The 15617-nt window shown below is 36.4% G+C and overlaps 2 protein-coding genes across 2 annotated transcripts; one reads left to right on the top strand and one right to left on the bottom strand.

Annotated features, from left to right (window-relative positions):
* Positions 1-4403: 4403 nt before the first annotated feature.
* Positions 4404-7118, top strand: LOC114543838. Its single transcript, XM_028562666.1, has 3 exons — positions 4404-4678; positions 4948-5069; positions 5956-7118. Exons 1-3 carry the CDS (start codon positions 4611-4613, stop codon positions 7116-7118), a joined length of 1353 nt encoding a protein of 450 aa, XP_028418467.1. The 5' UTR covers positions 4404-4610.
* Positions 7119-11488: 4370 nt separating this feature from the next.
* Positions 11489-12661, bottom strand: LOC114543837. Its single transcript, XM_028562665.1, has 4 exons — positions 12399-12661; positions 12068-12322; positions 11659-11752; positions 11489-11497 (listed from the first exon to the last, which is right to left on the bottom strand). The coding sequence occupies exons 1-4, from the start codon at positions 12659-12661 to the stop codon at positions 11489-11491; spliced, it is 621 nt and encodes a 206-aa protein (XP_028418466.1).
* Positions 12662-15617: the final 2956 nt, after the last annotated feature.

Genomic DNA, 15617 nt, shown 5'->3' with positions numbered 1-15617 from the left:
TTATGCACTTAAAAACTGTTCTTTGCACTAAAAGGCCTGATTATTCGGGAAAAGTGAAAAAAGTTCTAGCAATCAAATTAAACAGTCATGAATTGAATTTTAATTGAATTTTAAAAAAAGAAGTGGTAAATGCCACATCTTTGGTCATAAATCTGCTTGCGAGTGACCAATTAATTCCTAAAACTGCTAGGGAGTGCATAATATGACGCTCTAGAATCTAAAAATAGTCATGCTTTTTTGTGAGGGCCAAAAAGAGGTGTTTGAATACTCAGTACTGATCAGTACTGTATTTCAATTTTATGTCTTGAGCCTACATGTACAAAGTTTATATATTTTATATTCAGAATATCAAATCACTGAAGCCTAGCTCACATTTTAATGGTTGTTTAACGGTTCGTAGCGAGTAAAGGTTTTAGCACGAGATTAAGGAAAACGCTTTTTTTTTCCTTGTCAGGAAATTTTCGACAATTATAAAGAACGTTTCTTTACCGATTTTATTTCCTACGTCAGTACATGTACATAAAACTGGCTGTATCAAAAATGGTAATCAAACTTCAGCATGCAGTTGTGAGTGTTGTCGGAAAACTACACTATACTAAATAAATAAAGCATGCAGGGTCGAAACTAGGGCGATAATTCGGGGAAGGGGTGGTGATAATTTTTTTATATGATGTTCTGCCCAACGGATTTCTTTTGAAAACGCGCATACATATACAAAAGAGATCTGTCAGACAAAAGGATATACGAATATGTATCCCCCCCCAATTACAGTATCACATCTATAGTTTCGATCATGCAGAAAGCATAATTAATCAGAGCAAAAAAGTAAAAGAAAAAAACCCGTGCTGAATTAAGTTGCATTGCTGCTTAAATGTATAAGAATAGAAATTTCGGTTCGTTAATCAACCGGATAACTGTGCAGTAATATAATTTAGCAAAAAATAGTCTACATGCAATCTAGTATAAAGCCCCGTAGAGACGGACGAATTTTCCTTGACAAATTTTCCTTGCCAAGTTTTGTTTGCTCGTGCATTTGTACGCGAAATATTATCGCCCTTAGCAAACCTTATTAAATGATTGATAAAAAAAAACTTACCAGGTGTTTTGTATACTTTGAAAATATTGCGGCGAGTTTATCCGCATTGTAATCAGAACCTTGTGGAAGACAAAACTATATAAGATGAAAGGATTATCAAAATTCACCGTTAGAAATTGATATGGACCTCTCTGTAGCCTGTAGCAGTACCTAGGTCATCTCAATGAAGAGGTCAGATTCACTCTACCTATCAGGGCGTGCTCTGCTATAGTCTGTTATCTATATCATATAAGTTCACCTTGAGAACTTTTAAAACTATAATATGTCTATTTATATACGACTATATATAGGACATAAATCATTAGAGGCATCGTAATTGCCCGTATAGTAGGTAACAATTTGATTAAGAGACAAGTGAAATATGATATTGTTCAAATTGATTGTGTTGTCAGGTTTTATTGTTAAGTTCAGTACTCTATTTAAATATTACCAAACACAACAGAAATGGTAAGAAATCCAGGAAGCCATCCGTGCGGCAAGTGTGATGGCGTGTGCATGACGCGTTCATTTTGGAAAAACTATCCCTAGTAATACTTCTGATTATACATATTCTGTGAAAGAGAAGGTGCCATCTACGCTTTTTCATATAGAGGCAAAGCGCCAGAGAAGGTAATCACTTTACCTTATAAACCTGCAGAGTACTGCACATGAGCTCAATGCCATCACCAAACCCAAAAAATCTCGGGTCCTTCACGAGTGAGTTCTTAGGTAGTTTGTGAATATCGTAAACATTTGTACATGGAATAGATACGATGATGTCATGTTGAACAAGATCTGTGAAAGTATAAATGAAAATCACGCGTACATATGCAAACGTTTTAGGCCGATATTAGGGACCTTAAGCATGTAGGACGGCAACACGACGACGACGTGGTTGGAATACTCCTTTGAATTAATGTTATGATAAAGCGTTGTTGTATATTATCAGTGTACCAGTTTAATGAGATTTAAGACGTTGAAAACATTGTGTTTACGTTTTTAGGGACAATTCTATAGAGCTAATTCGAGGTGGCGCGCACTGGGTCCTGAAATGCAGACGTTCTACATAGGACGTAATAAACGACGTTTTGCCGTTGTAAACAGAACGTAGATCACGCGCCTAAAACTCCCATAGCTAATTAATAATTCATTTCTTTTCAATGAAGCATTGTATTGATAGCTGCCGTCGTCGTGTTACCGTCCTACATGCTTAAGGTCCCTATTCACTGACACGGTCCGCCAACGCTACGCGATTTTTACGAATTTCTGAGGTTTCAAAAGCAACAAAAACAGCAAAAGCAAGTTTGATCATGTTATGATATTCTTGATAATTACTGAAGGATAGCATACTTTGACATGTCTGGGGCCCATAGCTCTCAAAATTTCCCTCCAGAATTGAATTATTTTGCTTAAAAAAACCCCAAAAATTCGCGTTGCGTTGCGCCCAGTGTGTGTGGGCCTTAAGCCTGTTTTCCACCAGGCGAATTTATTTGCGCGATGCGATATCTGAAATGCGGTGCGGTGATTAGTTTGCGAAAAAATTTGCCGCGAAAAAGAAGAATCGCTTTCTACTTTTTATCAATCTGCACGAATAAATTGCCTATTGGAAAACGGGCTTTATACCACATAGTTTCTTTCGAAATTGTAAGACCAGTACATGTGAGTGTCAGAATGTTTTTTAGGTCAACGATTCTGGAATCGACATCACGTCCACTGGTACCAGAGTTTTCCAAAACTATTTAATAACGGACTTTATGGACTTGTTCAGAATATATAGGTTTTTTATATAAACCTTTAGATTTCCAGCTGAAACAGCTTGCTTGATATCCAAGCGTTTAAGTTCGAATCGTCTGTACCGCACATTTGAATTAACTAAGTCCGAAAATAAATCTCGCAGAGCACTTACAAATACTCTTGGACTAAATCTATAGGGCGGAGAAATAAGATAGAGTTGAATGGTTAGGATTGGTTATTATTTAGTACACTTTCTTTAAAGCGGCCAAAATGATCATATCGAATTGTCGTGAACAAGCCACCTTACCCGATATGAAATAGTCCGAATGAAAAAATAAGTAGATGAGATATAAGGTTGTATGCGTGCAGCATCTGTTTACCTTTCTCTGTTTCATCGGATTCCGGTGTGTCTACGGGCTGTAGAGAAATCAACTTACAATTGTCGTCTAAATTTTCTCCACAGGAAGTTTGAACGACGTTATTTTCATGTGATCTGTTCAATGTAAATTGTGACTTTCCCTTGTAAGTCGATCTTAACGTGCGACTGAAAATAGAAGAAAAAACCTTGGCCTTAATTTACGAAGAATAACACCCAGAGAATGATTTATATATCTTTGTCTTATATATATTACTCGGTCTTGTGAAAACTGGTGGGCGATCCGCTCCAAACAATTTGCTACTCGACGAATATGAATCAGCCGTATATATGTTTAGACCAGGGGCACATTATGAGTTAAGGGCATCACTGGCTCATTATAGAGCAAGTTTAAGACAGGTGATGATTACCCCATGCACTTTATAAAAAAACTATCTTTTGCATGACTGTTACTTTACCATGATTTTGAATGTTGCAAGTTCTTTTGGAAATGCTGTGCTTTTTCTCTAAACCTCTCAAGTGTATCTGAAAACCCTTTCTTTTTCCCAAACTGACTGCTATTTTTCTTGGATACAAGGGATGTATGGTGGTCACCACCAATGGCCTCGTCTTCTACATCCTGAAGGAAAATGGTATTACCGGTTCCATGACCATTGCAAAATTGCAACAGAAAACTGGAATGCTTACAACAAGCTTGGACCCAATATGTGTTCTAGTATACCACACTTGATAAAATGAGTAGAACTTTGACAATTATTGGCTTCCTATACAATATTCATTGGGGACAACTAAACATTTTTTATGCATCAGCTTGTATTCCATTTGGTATTCGGTAGTACTTATCATAGTTGGTAAGGAAAAATTTGTATTCATATGTTACTAAATCCGCTATATTTTAAGTCAACAATGTACAAAATTATTACAAAAGGCTGCTTTGCAAAAGGCTGTTTTTTTAAATTTAATTTTTGAAAATTAAGAACATTTAAAAACTCGATTTTACAGAATTTAAATGGCACAAGACCAGGAATAAGTATTATTGGTTAAACTGTTTAAAAAATTAGGCCAAAGACAAATTCAGGTTTGAGCAAAGTAAACATACCGGTGATGAACCACTGAATATAACTCTAAATGTTGTAAGATGCAACGTTCCTTCCACAGGAGAGAGATATGTTTCAACACATATTGCATCTTGCTGCAGCAAAATCTTCTCACCAGGTCGTCAGCTGAGGGTTAACATGGTCTATCTGAGAAATTTGTCAAAATTGAGGTTTATGTCTCAAACAGCTTTAAAGTTAACTAGGTCTATGTCCATTGCTAATTTATGTGGATATTGTGAATATTTTAATGTCAGTGGCAAAGCTACAAAGGTCCATCTGCATAATTTAGCATAATTTCAAAGTCACAAAGGTCTATCACATTTCCAAGATGGCTGCCAGAAAGCATGGGCGATTAAAAACTTTAAAGGAGAATGAAATCAGCGATTTATTGGAAAGGTAAGCCGTATTTTTCACTTTAATTGAGAAGACATTGATTACGAGAGGTCATATACGCTAAAATTGGACTGAAAATTGATATATTACATGGCCGAAAAAATGAAAATTAGTATCTACACTAACTTTAGCATTTTCATATTTTTGTATTTCAAATTGGACTTTATTTCTCACATCAGTTAAGAAGAAATAGGAATTTGAACTTAGATATGTTACCTGAAAGATACTAAGGAATTGGTCCCAGTATAATGATGAGTTTTATATGAATTTAGGTCGGATATTGTTGCAGATTATGCAGAGGATACCAGCGATTTTGATGAAAATAGTTCTGGTGTTGATGAGAATTTTGATCCAAGAGGAGAATTATTTGATGATGAATCGAGTTCAACTGATGGTAAGGTTTAATAGTAAGCTATTTAATGTGCATGAAATATAAATATTTTCATAATGCTTCCCATTGCCCATGCAACAAGGGACTACTTGGTGGAATTGATATTAGAATGCTGTTTTTGGGTTTTTTAATCCAAGTGAATATATATACACTTTAAGACCTGACCAGGAATGACTGCGAAAAATGCAGCACAAGGTCCTCTGGTAGGAATTGAACCTACGGCCCTCATTCAGATCAATTTTTACTGTAAATGTGACCCCGGTCGAGGGCTATGTCATCATTCTGTTACTTTGGTTGCCCGTGTGGGTGGGGCGGGGGGGGGGATGGTAAATATATACTAATCCGTTCTCCCGGTTCAGATATGTGCAGCAACAATGTCTAATATACCTTTCCCTGTGGGTGAGGACAATTACCTTTCCCTGTGGGTAAGGACATTTAGCCTTTCCTACAGTGATGAATATCTGCCGTTTTGGGTGGCAGTCGTTTTTTGTAAGACACATAACATTGTCTTTTTTTATCCTTTTTGGAGGCTTACAAAGATAAGTTTCCTCTGTAAATGGTTAGTTTATTTAAAAAAATGCTTTTCACATTTTTATAATTGTTTACACTAGTTTATGAAAAACGATTGCAATTCAAAAATTGCAGATATTTGTCATTGTAAGAAAGGTTAATTTCTCAGTCAACTCAATTCCTCATTCTCCTAGTCCACAGGTGGGTGAGTGGGATTTCCCAATATGTATGTGTTAATGCATTACAAAAATTCTTTGTCAATGCGTACACTATACTGTTGGGACACTGCCTCAACCAGATAAATTTACTTCTAAAGTATGTAAATGAGGTAAATATATTTTCCTCTTCCAAAATGTGATGTAGTATTTACTTTTTGTAGATCATGATGAACCCAATCAACAAGTTAGCACTGGTGAAAATTCTGTCCTGACAGACTTGCAAAATGTACCTGGTCAATTGCAACAGGAAGAGAGAACTGTCCACGTTCATCAACGCAATGGAGTTCCTCTGACTCGAAAGCGCCAGCGTAACCCGGCTAGTTGGAAAAGGAACATTAGAAAGAATAAAAGACAATCTGGAGAAAAGTATATAAACAGTCGTGGGAATGAGCAAGCTGCAAGGTCTGTGAAAACAAAGAAAGATTGTAGTAAATGTAAGTTTAAATGTAGTTCTAATGTTACTGTGGAAGATAGGTCTGCTATCTTCAATGAGTTTTGGAAAATGAGTGACAACGAGAAATTGCACTTTTATGGAAAAACAACCGAGCAAGAATCAACAAAAAGTTCAAAAGCTGGAACACCAAGCCGAAAGAAAAACAGTCTAAGTTATAGCCTTCCTGTTAATGCCCATAATGTTCGAGTCTGTAAAGTATTTTACTTAACGACATTGGATATTAACCACAAACGCATACAATATTATCATGCAAACAAACAGAAAATGTGTGGGACACCTACAAATTTGCAATGGGGAAAGAGTGCAAACAATGTAGTTTCACCAGAAATCAAGGACAGAATCCGCAAACATATAAATTCTTTGCCTCGTGTGGAATCCCACTACAATAGGGAGAACACAAAAAAAGAATATTTGCCTGAAGGTCTTAATGTCACAATTCTTTATGAAGAGTATGTGAAACAGTGCTCCAGTAATGGAGTCGCACCTGGTAAAATCCATCTGTACCGACAAATATTCAATGACGAATTTAACATTGCCTTCCATGTACCCAAAAAAGATAGATGTGATACATGTGAGGCAATGAAAATTCAGAATAATCCAGCTGAGGAAGACCAACAAAATTTTGAAGCTCACCTAAGAGGGAAGGAGGAAACTAAGACTGAACGAGACAATGATCGAAAGGATAATAACAAATTTACAGTGTGTTTTGATTTGCAAAATGTGTTTGCCTTGCCAACAGCTGAAGTATCGAACTTTTTCTACAAGAGAAAGCTTAATGTATACTTCATGACCGCCCACTGTTCAGCAGATAAGAGAGGATATGGAGCACTGTGGCACGAAGGGCAAAGTGGTCGAGCTGGAACGACATAGCCAGTTCAGTTCTAAAGATCCTAGAAGCTGTTGTTGAAGAAAATTCAGAGGATCCAAGAGTAAAGAACATCACTTTATGGAGTGATTCTTGCGTTCCTCAAAATCGAAACAGTTTTTTTTCTACTGCTATGAAAGTGTTCCTCAAAAATCATCCTAACATTGTGTCGATAGAGCACAAGTATTGTGAGCCTGGCCATTCTTCTGTTCAAGAAGTAGACAATCTTCACAGCCAGATCGAGGCTGTGTGTCGCCATAGTGAAATATACAGCCCTGTTGGATTGATGCGGATGCTAAAGAAAGTCCACAGAAGCAAGCCAATGAAAATTATCCAGATGAAGGCACAAGATTTCAAGGATTTTGGTTCCATTGCTCGGCAAGGAAAGTATGACAGGGTGCCATTCACCAAAGTCAAGAGTCTCCACTACAAGCAAATGGAACCCAAGATCCTTGGCTACAAGACCAAGTTTTCAGAAGAATTGGTTACAACGAATGTGCTCGAGCACAAGTCGACAAGAAGCAAAGTCAAAAACAATGTTTTCTATCAAGTAACCGACCCCACCATTGCTGGAGCTGTTGATGGTCTTAGCCAGGCTAAGAAAGCGGACATAAGATCAATGCTGAAATTTATGCCTGCCTCTGACAGAGAGTTTATGTCACTTCTTGTGTAACTAAACTTCTTTAGGATACAAGAAAGCCGTGACAGTAATGTTATTTAAACTTTGTGCCAGCGTATATTAGAAGTGAGGATATTGCAAGCACAACTACAGTACATTATGAACCTTTTAACTTGTGATTTTTATAAATATATATACTTATGTATAAATTATAGCTAAAAAGAAAGTAATTAACCTTTTTATATTATTAATATACTTACAATCCTCATAGTTTTAAATGTAGTAAGATTTGTACCGAAATTACCCAGAAAAATCAATAGAAAAGTAGATTATCAAAATTTAAACTGATGTTTACAATGTTGACAAGTTGACAAGTTGAATTGAGTGCAGACTTGTTAAAATAATTTTGCAGGTAAAATTTTAAACATTCAGAATTAACTAATTTTAGATAGACCTTTGTAACTCTAATTTTTCAAAAAATTCAGAGTCACAAAGGTCTATCTCCAAAAGTAGTACCGCTATTTCCCATAATTCATGCTGGGTGGCCAGGCACAAATAACTGTAATTAAACAACCTAGTGTATAGTATGTAGAAGATCAAAACATTTTGGTATTAAATTGTGTTCTATTCCTTTTATGAGCATGCCAACTTTCATTTGCCTATTTCTCAAAACTAGTCATAGAGCAGATAGACCTTGTTAACCCTCAGCTGACGAGGTAGTAATGTTGGATGTTTTGACAATTTCTTATTGGTAGCTGGAGCAAGGAGTGGCTTTAAAAAAATGAAGGTATAGAGGTAATATATAATTGAGTAGCAAATCATCTGCTTTTATTAACAGAATTCAATTTAATAATGAACTAATAGTGTTTTAGGAATCAGAACCATGTATTATAGTGATTATAATTTTTTCCAGGCATTAATGACCTTTGACTGTCAGGACATTTACATGAACTTGACTAAATGCAGTAATACAAAAAGCTCACTGGTCAGAAATCATTATTTGAAGTTTGTGCACATTTTTTAAAACTGAAAATTCCAAATAGATAAAAACAGTGTAAAAAAAGAAATGCCCATGTATTAATTTTTTGGTTTATTTGTAATGTGTATTTGTATGCACAGCCAAAACCAAAAATTCTTAAGAGGTCAAGGCTCTGCAAAACATATTTTCCTCCAAGGTCCTAAGTAAAAATATCTTACTACATACTAATAGCTCTATTATATATAAAAGATAGCAAATTAAAAAACTAGTGAATAAAATGCAAAAGATTGAAAGCACTAAAATTAAAATATGTTGTCAAAAGGTGCGTTTGACTTTTTCCCATTATCCCTGATCGGTCACCTATTAATCCCCTCTAGGGTCTGGATCTGCTTTGGGAAGATAGCAAAAATTCATTATTTGTGTAATATGATCTTGACCAAAACTCATTAGAAGGAGGGTTTTCATCTATTATTACAAATTGTATTCTTCTATATTTATACCTTATATTATTTCATATCACAAGTTAAGTTATTTCTTTAAACAAATCCATACAATAAGTTTGGCATTGTATGTGTTTCGGGAAGATTGTTCATAATATTAAAATATGGAACTGCCACCTCCGCAATAGATATAATCATAACTAGGGATCCAAGAATAGTGCAAAGTTTTCATGCCCTGTAATACCTAAGCAACCAGACGTTTGTCCCAACATAAACATTTTGACTTATGCCTGTAAAAATATAACGAACTAGGTTAAACATTAATCAAAAGGAAATTACTCAAAGTACTCAAATGACGTTAGCCGCGGATACTGTCACTATTAAATTATAGCTAATTTTAGTTGCCCATGTAAACCGGCCAAACCGGGCGCGATTTTCTCAGTGTAGTCTCTTTTCTTCGTCAAACAACTGTGACTACATTCACTACATTTATATGACGGCACCAATTTATCCGTCATTTCATAAGAATAGCCAAAATAGTTGCGTTGTAAATAATGTAAATAAACCGCGGTGCATATTATGTATATGATGTGGATACTTCGACGCGTAAAATCGATACAAAACAATATACTTATAATCAATACTGTATACCTCCAAAATGATTTGATTACTGCACAAAATGTCCGTTTTGTATGTATCATTTATGTACTGTATGCAGAATATCAGGTATCGACTTGCTATCGACATAATATACATTCGTGTAAGAGTCTATCAATACATATTAAACAACACAGCGTCGTTTCTTCCTAACCTCTTAGCTCTATTTATGGAATAAACCTTCCAAATTATATTTGTGTTGAATTGAATGCTCGTAATTCATAACATAAGTTGATAAAGTGCGTAGATTCTCAAAGATTTGCTCGATTTTTACGCCCGGAATGTTTTGAAGCAATGCTCGTCGCTCCTCGTTTCTTTACATCGTGAATAATGTTCAAGTCTCGACGGCACATGCGCAGTTGCGACGTGTAAGAAAGAATCGGGTGTTCCGGGGGGTAATTTTTGCAAATCCCTTTAAAACAAAACCCAAACCGCGGAAAAGCAATGCTTCAAAATTTACAGTAACCGCCAAAATCCCTCAATATTTTGGTGAACTTTGCAGAACGGGTATAGTGCATTAATAAATAAAGCATGTTAAACTGATTTATAAACCTTAAATTACTGATCATACACAAAAAGTTACTATACGCATAAATCAACCTACCCCCCGTAAAGTTTACACTATGACTGACTGACTGACTGACTGACTGTCTGACTGACTTACTGACTCGTTTGAATTTTCGCCACTCATCACAATACTGCAAAGTTTCTCAAACTTTGCACTAAAAATGGAGAAGCCACTGTTCGAAAAGTTCGTGTCTAACAGAACTTTGGTAAAATAATTTTCATACATGTAATTTGGTTGCCATGTCTAATGATACATAGTATAGGGCCTGGGGCAGAATTACCAGGTTGAATATATGTGTTGTTTAACCTTCATTTCACTGTACAGGGTGAAATAAAAAAATAATGTCATTCTTTACATTTATTAGAATATGTTGAAGACTTGTACAAGACAATGCTAAGTGCCGAAAGTGATCAGGTGGATGAGGCATACAAGGAGTTGGTAGATATGACACCAGATCCCATGAATTCTATGCTGCAAAAGCAACCAAGAAATGAAGCCATAAAGAAGATGCTTGATCGTCAAGAAATGGTTGTTGTCAATGTCAGACCCACTGCAGGTATTCCACATTTGCAGTATGTGTACTCTTTTCAAGGAATAAAAATATAGAGTGACAGTGGGAAATACAATGCAACATAAATTGTATGGGTATGTATAATAGTAAGTATATTATTTTATTTATTTTTTAGAGCCTTCTACTGTGCAGGTACAACCGGTAGCTCCTTGCGAGAATCGAGCAAAACCATGCTGTAGAACATGTGGCCAACCCATGAAAGGCCATAAAAAGGTTTCCAACTGTCCTCGAAACCAGAAGTAATGACAGGATGTATATATGTATATTTGTAAATATTTAATTGGTTCCTTAGTGATATTAAAATGCCTCATACTCAAGAACTTTGTTCTCAATTACAAAAGCTTTCCCAAAAAAGACAAGATGGAAAGCACTGGCAGGATGAGGGGAAATATTATTATGGAAGCCACTATTACAAGTCACTATTACAACTAGTATTACAAGTCATCCATCCCCGGTGATGTTAAATAAGCCTATAATAAGCATGTGTTTGTATAAAATTTTAATCCAATATTTTAAAACCTTTTCTTACAAGACTTTTAAACTAACAAGGCTGTGAAAGAAGAATTATATAGTTAGTGTCAAATATTATACCAAAGTATCTACATTAAATTAAGATGCGTTTTCGTCATCATCATCATCATCATCATCATCATCATCATCATCATCATCAAATCCCTGGTATTCCTTTCCACTGAATTTGCTGCGTATTACATGATAGGCACATGCAGGCAGTGGTATTCGTCTTTTTCCTAAGTAGCCATAAACAAGTTGTATATATTGTCTGTATGCAACACTTCGAAGATATCTGCAGAGTGAAACAAAAAAAATGTTGTTTACTTATTTGAGAATACTGAGTTTTCTATTATACCCATGTAATCAGTGCATTGTTAGCCAGGGATCAAGGTATTAGGTATGGAGCAATGCTGCATGTGCACATTTACTGTAGCCTAGCAGACTAGGATATGTAAACAGAAATCCATATTGTAATGCATTTCAAGTTTGATTGTTTAGTGCTAAAGTTGATGGGTTCCTGTAGAAGCATTGCACTGTTTATATAAACACAACATTGACTATTGGTACTACAAGAAGACATATATTACAACTCCATTCGGATCTTTACCTGTTTTCGTCGCTACCCATTTTATACTTTTGTCTGTCGATTCTTCTAAACTTTGGCCCAGCTAAGCGCAATGACCAAATAGATAAACACACATCGCTAAAGCCAGGATGAAGTGTGATGCATTTAGGGACCGCACTCATTTCTTGCATGATAATATCACTGCTGAGTGCCTCGCCACAGCCTTCTACTTCTTGGCAACATTTACTCTCTTTTTCGTTTTGCAACAAGTCGGTTTTACAATTCCCACATCCACACCTGCGGAAGGAAAAATGTAATAAAATAACCTAATACTGAACACGTGAGTTTAAACAGTGTAGGTAGTTTTACTCACCAGCCTTCAACAGATACACGTCCTTCGAGCCGGCCTCTAAGTACTCGAAGCCTATCGTCTTGATTGCGCCTTTCTTCGTAATAGTTTTCTACCCATTCAGTGTCAGCAATTGGTTCGTCTTGGTATGGTTGCATTAATTCTTGATCGCCTTGTGCTTCGGTAGCCAAAGGAGCGTCATCTTCAACTTCCATCATGTAGCTCGTAATAAAATTATTTTCTGATTCACTTTGGCTATCGATCGGATCAGTAAAGCTCGACGACATTGTCGTATCCGCCAAATTAAGCAAAACGCGGCAGGAAAGTTGGAAAGATACAACTCAAAGTCTATCTTCGCTCTTGCAATATGTAAATATAGTCTTTTATAACTTTGCAAGAAATGCGAGTTCTCGAAATGACGTCACAACCCGTCTCACAAGCGTTCTCGCCCTAGTCCTTTTAGGGTCACGGTTTTATTCAAAATCACCAACTTTGAGGTCCTCAAAGTCAATGAAGATGAAATTTTCGACCTATCAAATATATTGCAAAAAACTATCTAAAAAGTCTATTTCCCCAATCATGACATAGGCACTTAAATGAGTATTGCTGAAATTAATGCATCCTATAGACGACCAATTTAAATAGGCAATAATTATTAAAGACTTATGTATAATTGTTTGTGAACCACAATTTTTCATTTTTGTAGCTGAAAATGGTTCCAAGATTTTTAACATTTCTTGGATAACCAAGCAATGGGCTCTCGTAAGAATCCAGCACCAGGGCAAAAAGGAATGGGCCGAAATCTCGGTCCGACCAGTTGTTTACAAAGACAAAATTTCCTACGGAAAATGGAGACGAGTGTTCTTACACTCCGTAGTGAAGATTAAGACAGCTCAAGATGGTGCCCCAAGCACAATGGCATTCATAAACTTACCATCTGACGCATCATATGAAGTTCGAATGATGCCAATGAACCCCGATGGTGAAACCAGAACAGCTGTATATATGTTTTTAGATGCACAAGAAACCGCCGATAAAGGTTTGAACACAATAAAAAACATAAAATATATCTTGAATACAGGCAACCTGTCATGATTCTTTACTAAGAAAACCTGGATATGTTAGATCACTCTATAAATGTGCTTCTGAGAGGGGTCATTATAATTCGGAGTTATCATATGTGGAAGCGGATGAAGCATTAGACGTATCATGATGCATCTTGAAACTCAGAGGCGTTTGCATTTAATACCATGCACGTGTCAATACCAGAGTCTTTTTTAGTAAAGAGTTATCGGTGTTCGTACTAGAGGTCAACCTAACTTTCCAACACACAACTTCTTTATAGACTCCGTGCAGTATTTCTATGTATTTCTGAAGATCATTTGCGTTATTCTTTATGTCGTTCCAGGAGAGACAGTGAAGTTCAAAAACGTGTTGGCACAAATGAAGAATTTCAAGGTTACGTGGTGTCAGTATTGGCATGGTTGGTGGATGCATCGCGGTGCTTCTAATCCAGACTATCTGCTATTGTATCATGGGGTAAGGATTATTCAGATTACTTGTATACATGTTGTTCTTCAGCAAAAGCGGCTGTATTCAAAAAGTCAATAGGGTTATACAATTTGATTCGATAAATAAACTTTAACCAATCTGGTGAACAAAAACATAGATCATCAATTTGTAGAAACACCATGTACGTGCATGTATTTATTATATGCGCCGCTTTCGGGCCATTAACCCTGAAATTCATCAGTGCAATAAACTTTTGGACATATTGTAACAGCCCTATACACGTCCTTTGAATGGTTTAACTTTAAAGTTTCAAGATTTAATCATCCTATGCACTATAACTTATATGATTTAAAGATGAGCTTGGTATTTTGATGTTTCTTTCGAGAGCTGTGTTCAGTGTAACAGAATTTCACAATGTTTCATTGCTTTTCATTTGTGGCTTTTTAGAAGCTGCGCTAAATGCGCAAAGAAGCTGCGCATCCGCAGAAAACAAAATGCTGACGTGCCAACTGACGTCGTTATTGACATTGAGAAAGATAACGAGGTAAGTGTTGCTCGTATTCCACAAAAATATGACCATACGAGTAGAGGAAGAAATGGGAAGATATAGCGTTGTTGTTCCCTTTGAAGTGCCGAATTCTAAAATAATTAATTTGAAAATCGCGAGCTGGAGATCTTTTAGAGACAAAACAATGGACAATTTCCGGGTCGGAATACTTTCAAGAACAAACTGAAAGTACTAAAATGATGTAAAATACGGAAAATATATGCTGGTAAAATGCGAAATGTCATACTGAGAGAAAACGTCAATAATTCCGGCTCAAAAGTGCGTACTCTTTTTCTTTTTAGATCGAACAAGCTTCAGACGAAACAGAGACGACAGTCCTTGAAGCGAAAGAAACTGGCACAGAAGAGGCCAAGGAATAAAGCAGCTTTTGAAGATACAATTTTCAGTTTTTTATATGTTTGCATGTTAGATTTCTACAAGACTTCTACAAGACGTTCATGGCTCATGTTTGGCCGCATCGATAGCAGAGATGGCATTATGTGCGGGGACACAAGAATACAAATCCGTACATTCGAGTAGATATGACTTTCGTACAAGTATACAAAGCGAAAGAATTCGGAATCCTGAGGCCCGATATCATCACCATTTGCAGTCAAATTCTACTTTCCTACCGAAATTAAGATGGACTTCCGTGTGGATTGGAAGCACCTGTGGAGTGCGTGGTTAAAATGTCTCAACCGACTTGATCAACTGACTTCCTCTAAGGTACGTCACAACGGATCTTTGGACGACCAATGATGGTTACTCCACCGTGGGCCCAAACTGAAGCTCTACCAGTAACGAAACATCGCAAGAACGAAATCTGAATTTCAAGACGAAAGTAAAACATGGATTTGATTGCTGCATGCGATGTTTCAAGCGTGTTTGGGCTCGAGAAGCAGTTCGTGTATACGCATCTTCTGTTGTATGATACAAGTTTACTACGCAATTTGTTACAATGACGTGTTACCCGCAAGTGACTTGTGTTTGCCATAGTTTATTGCTCTCGATTAAAATTTAAGAAAATAATAGTATTAAAGGTGAAAATGTGTAAAATTGTATGGTGTCATTGCATGCTATTTGTAATAAACTAGATTTAATTAACAAAGTTGGGTATTTTGTATTTTTTGCGGGCGGCCTTTCTCCCAGCCGAACAGTGCTTGCAAAAAGCCCGTTTTCGGTGT

Source organism: Dendronephthya gigantea, unplaced genomic scaffold (genome assembly GCF_004324835.1).
Source record: "Dendronephthya gigantea isolate DGI-Jeju-01 unplaced genomic scaffold, DenGig_1.0 000566F, whole genome shotgun sequence".
Classification (NCBI taxonomy): domain Eukaryota; kingdom Metazoa; phylum Cnidaria; class Anthozoa; order Malacalcyonacea; family Nephtheidae; genus Dendronephthya; species Dendronephthya gigantea.
This window is presented reverse-complemented; position numbering and strand designations above follow the sequence as displayed.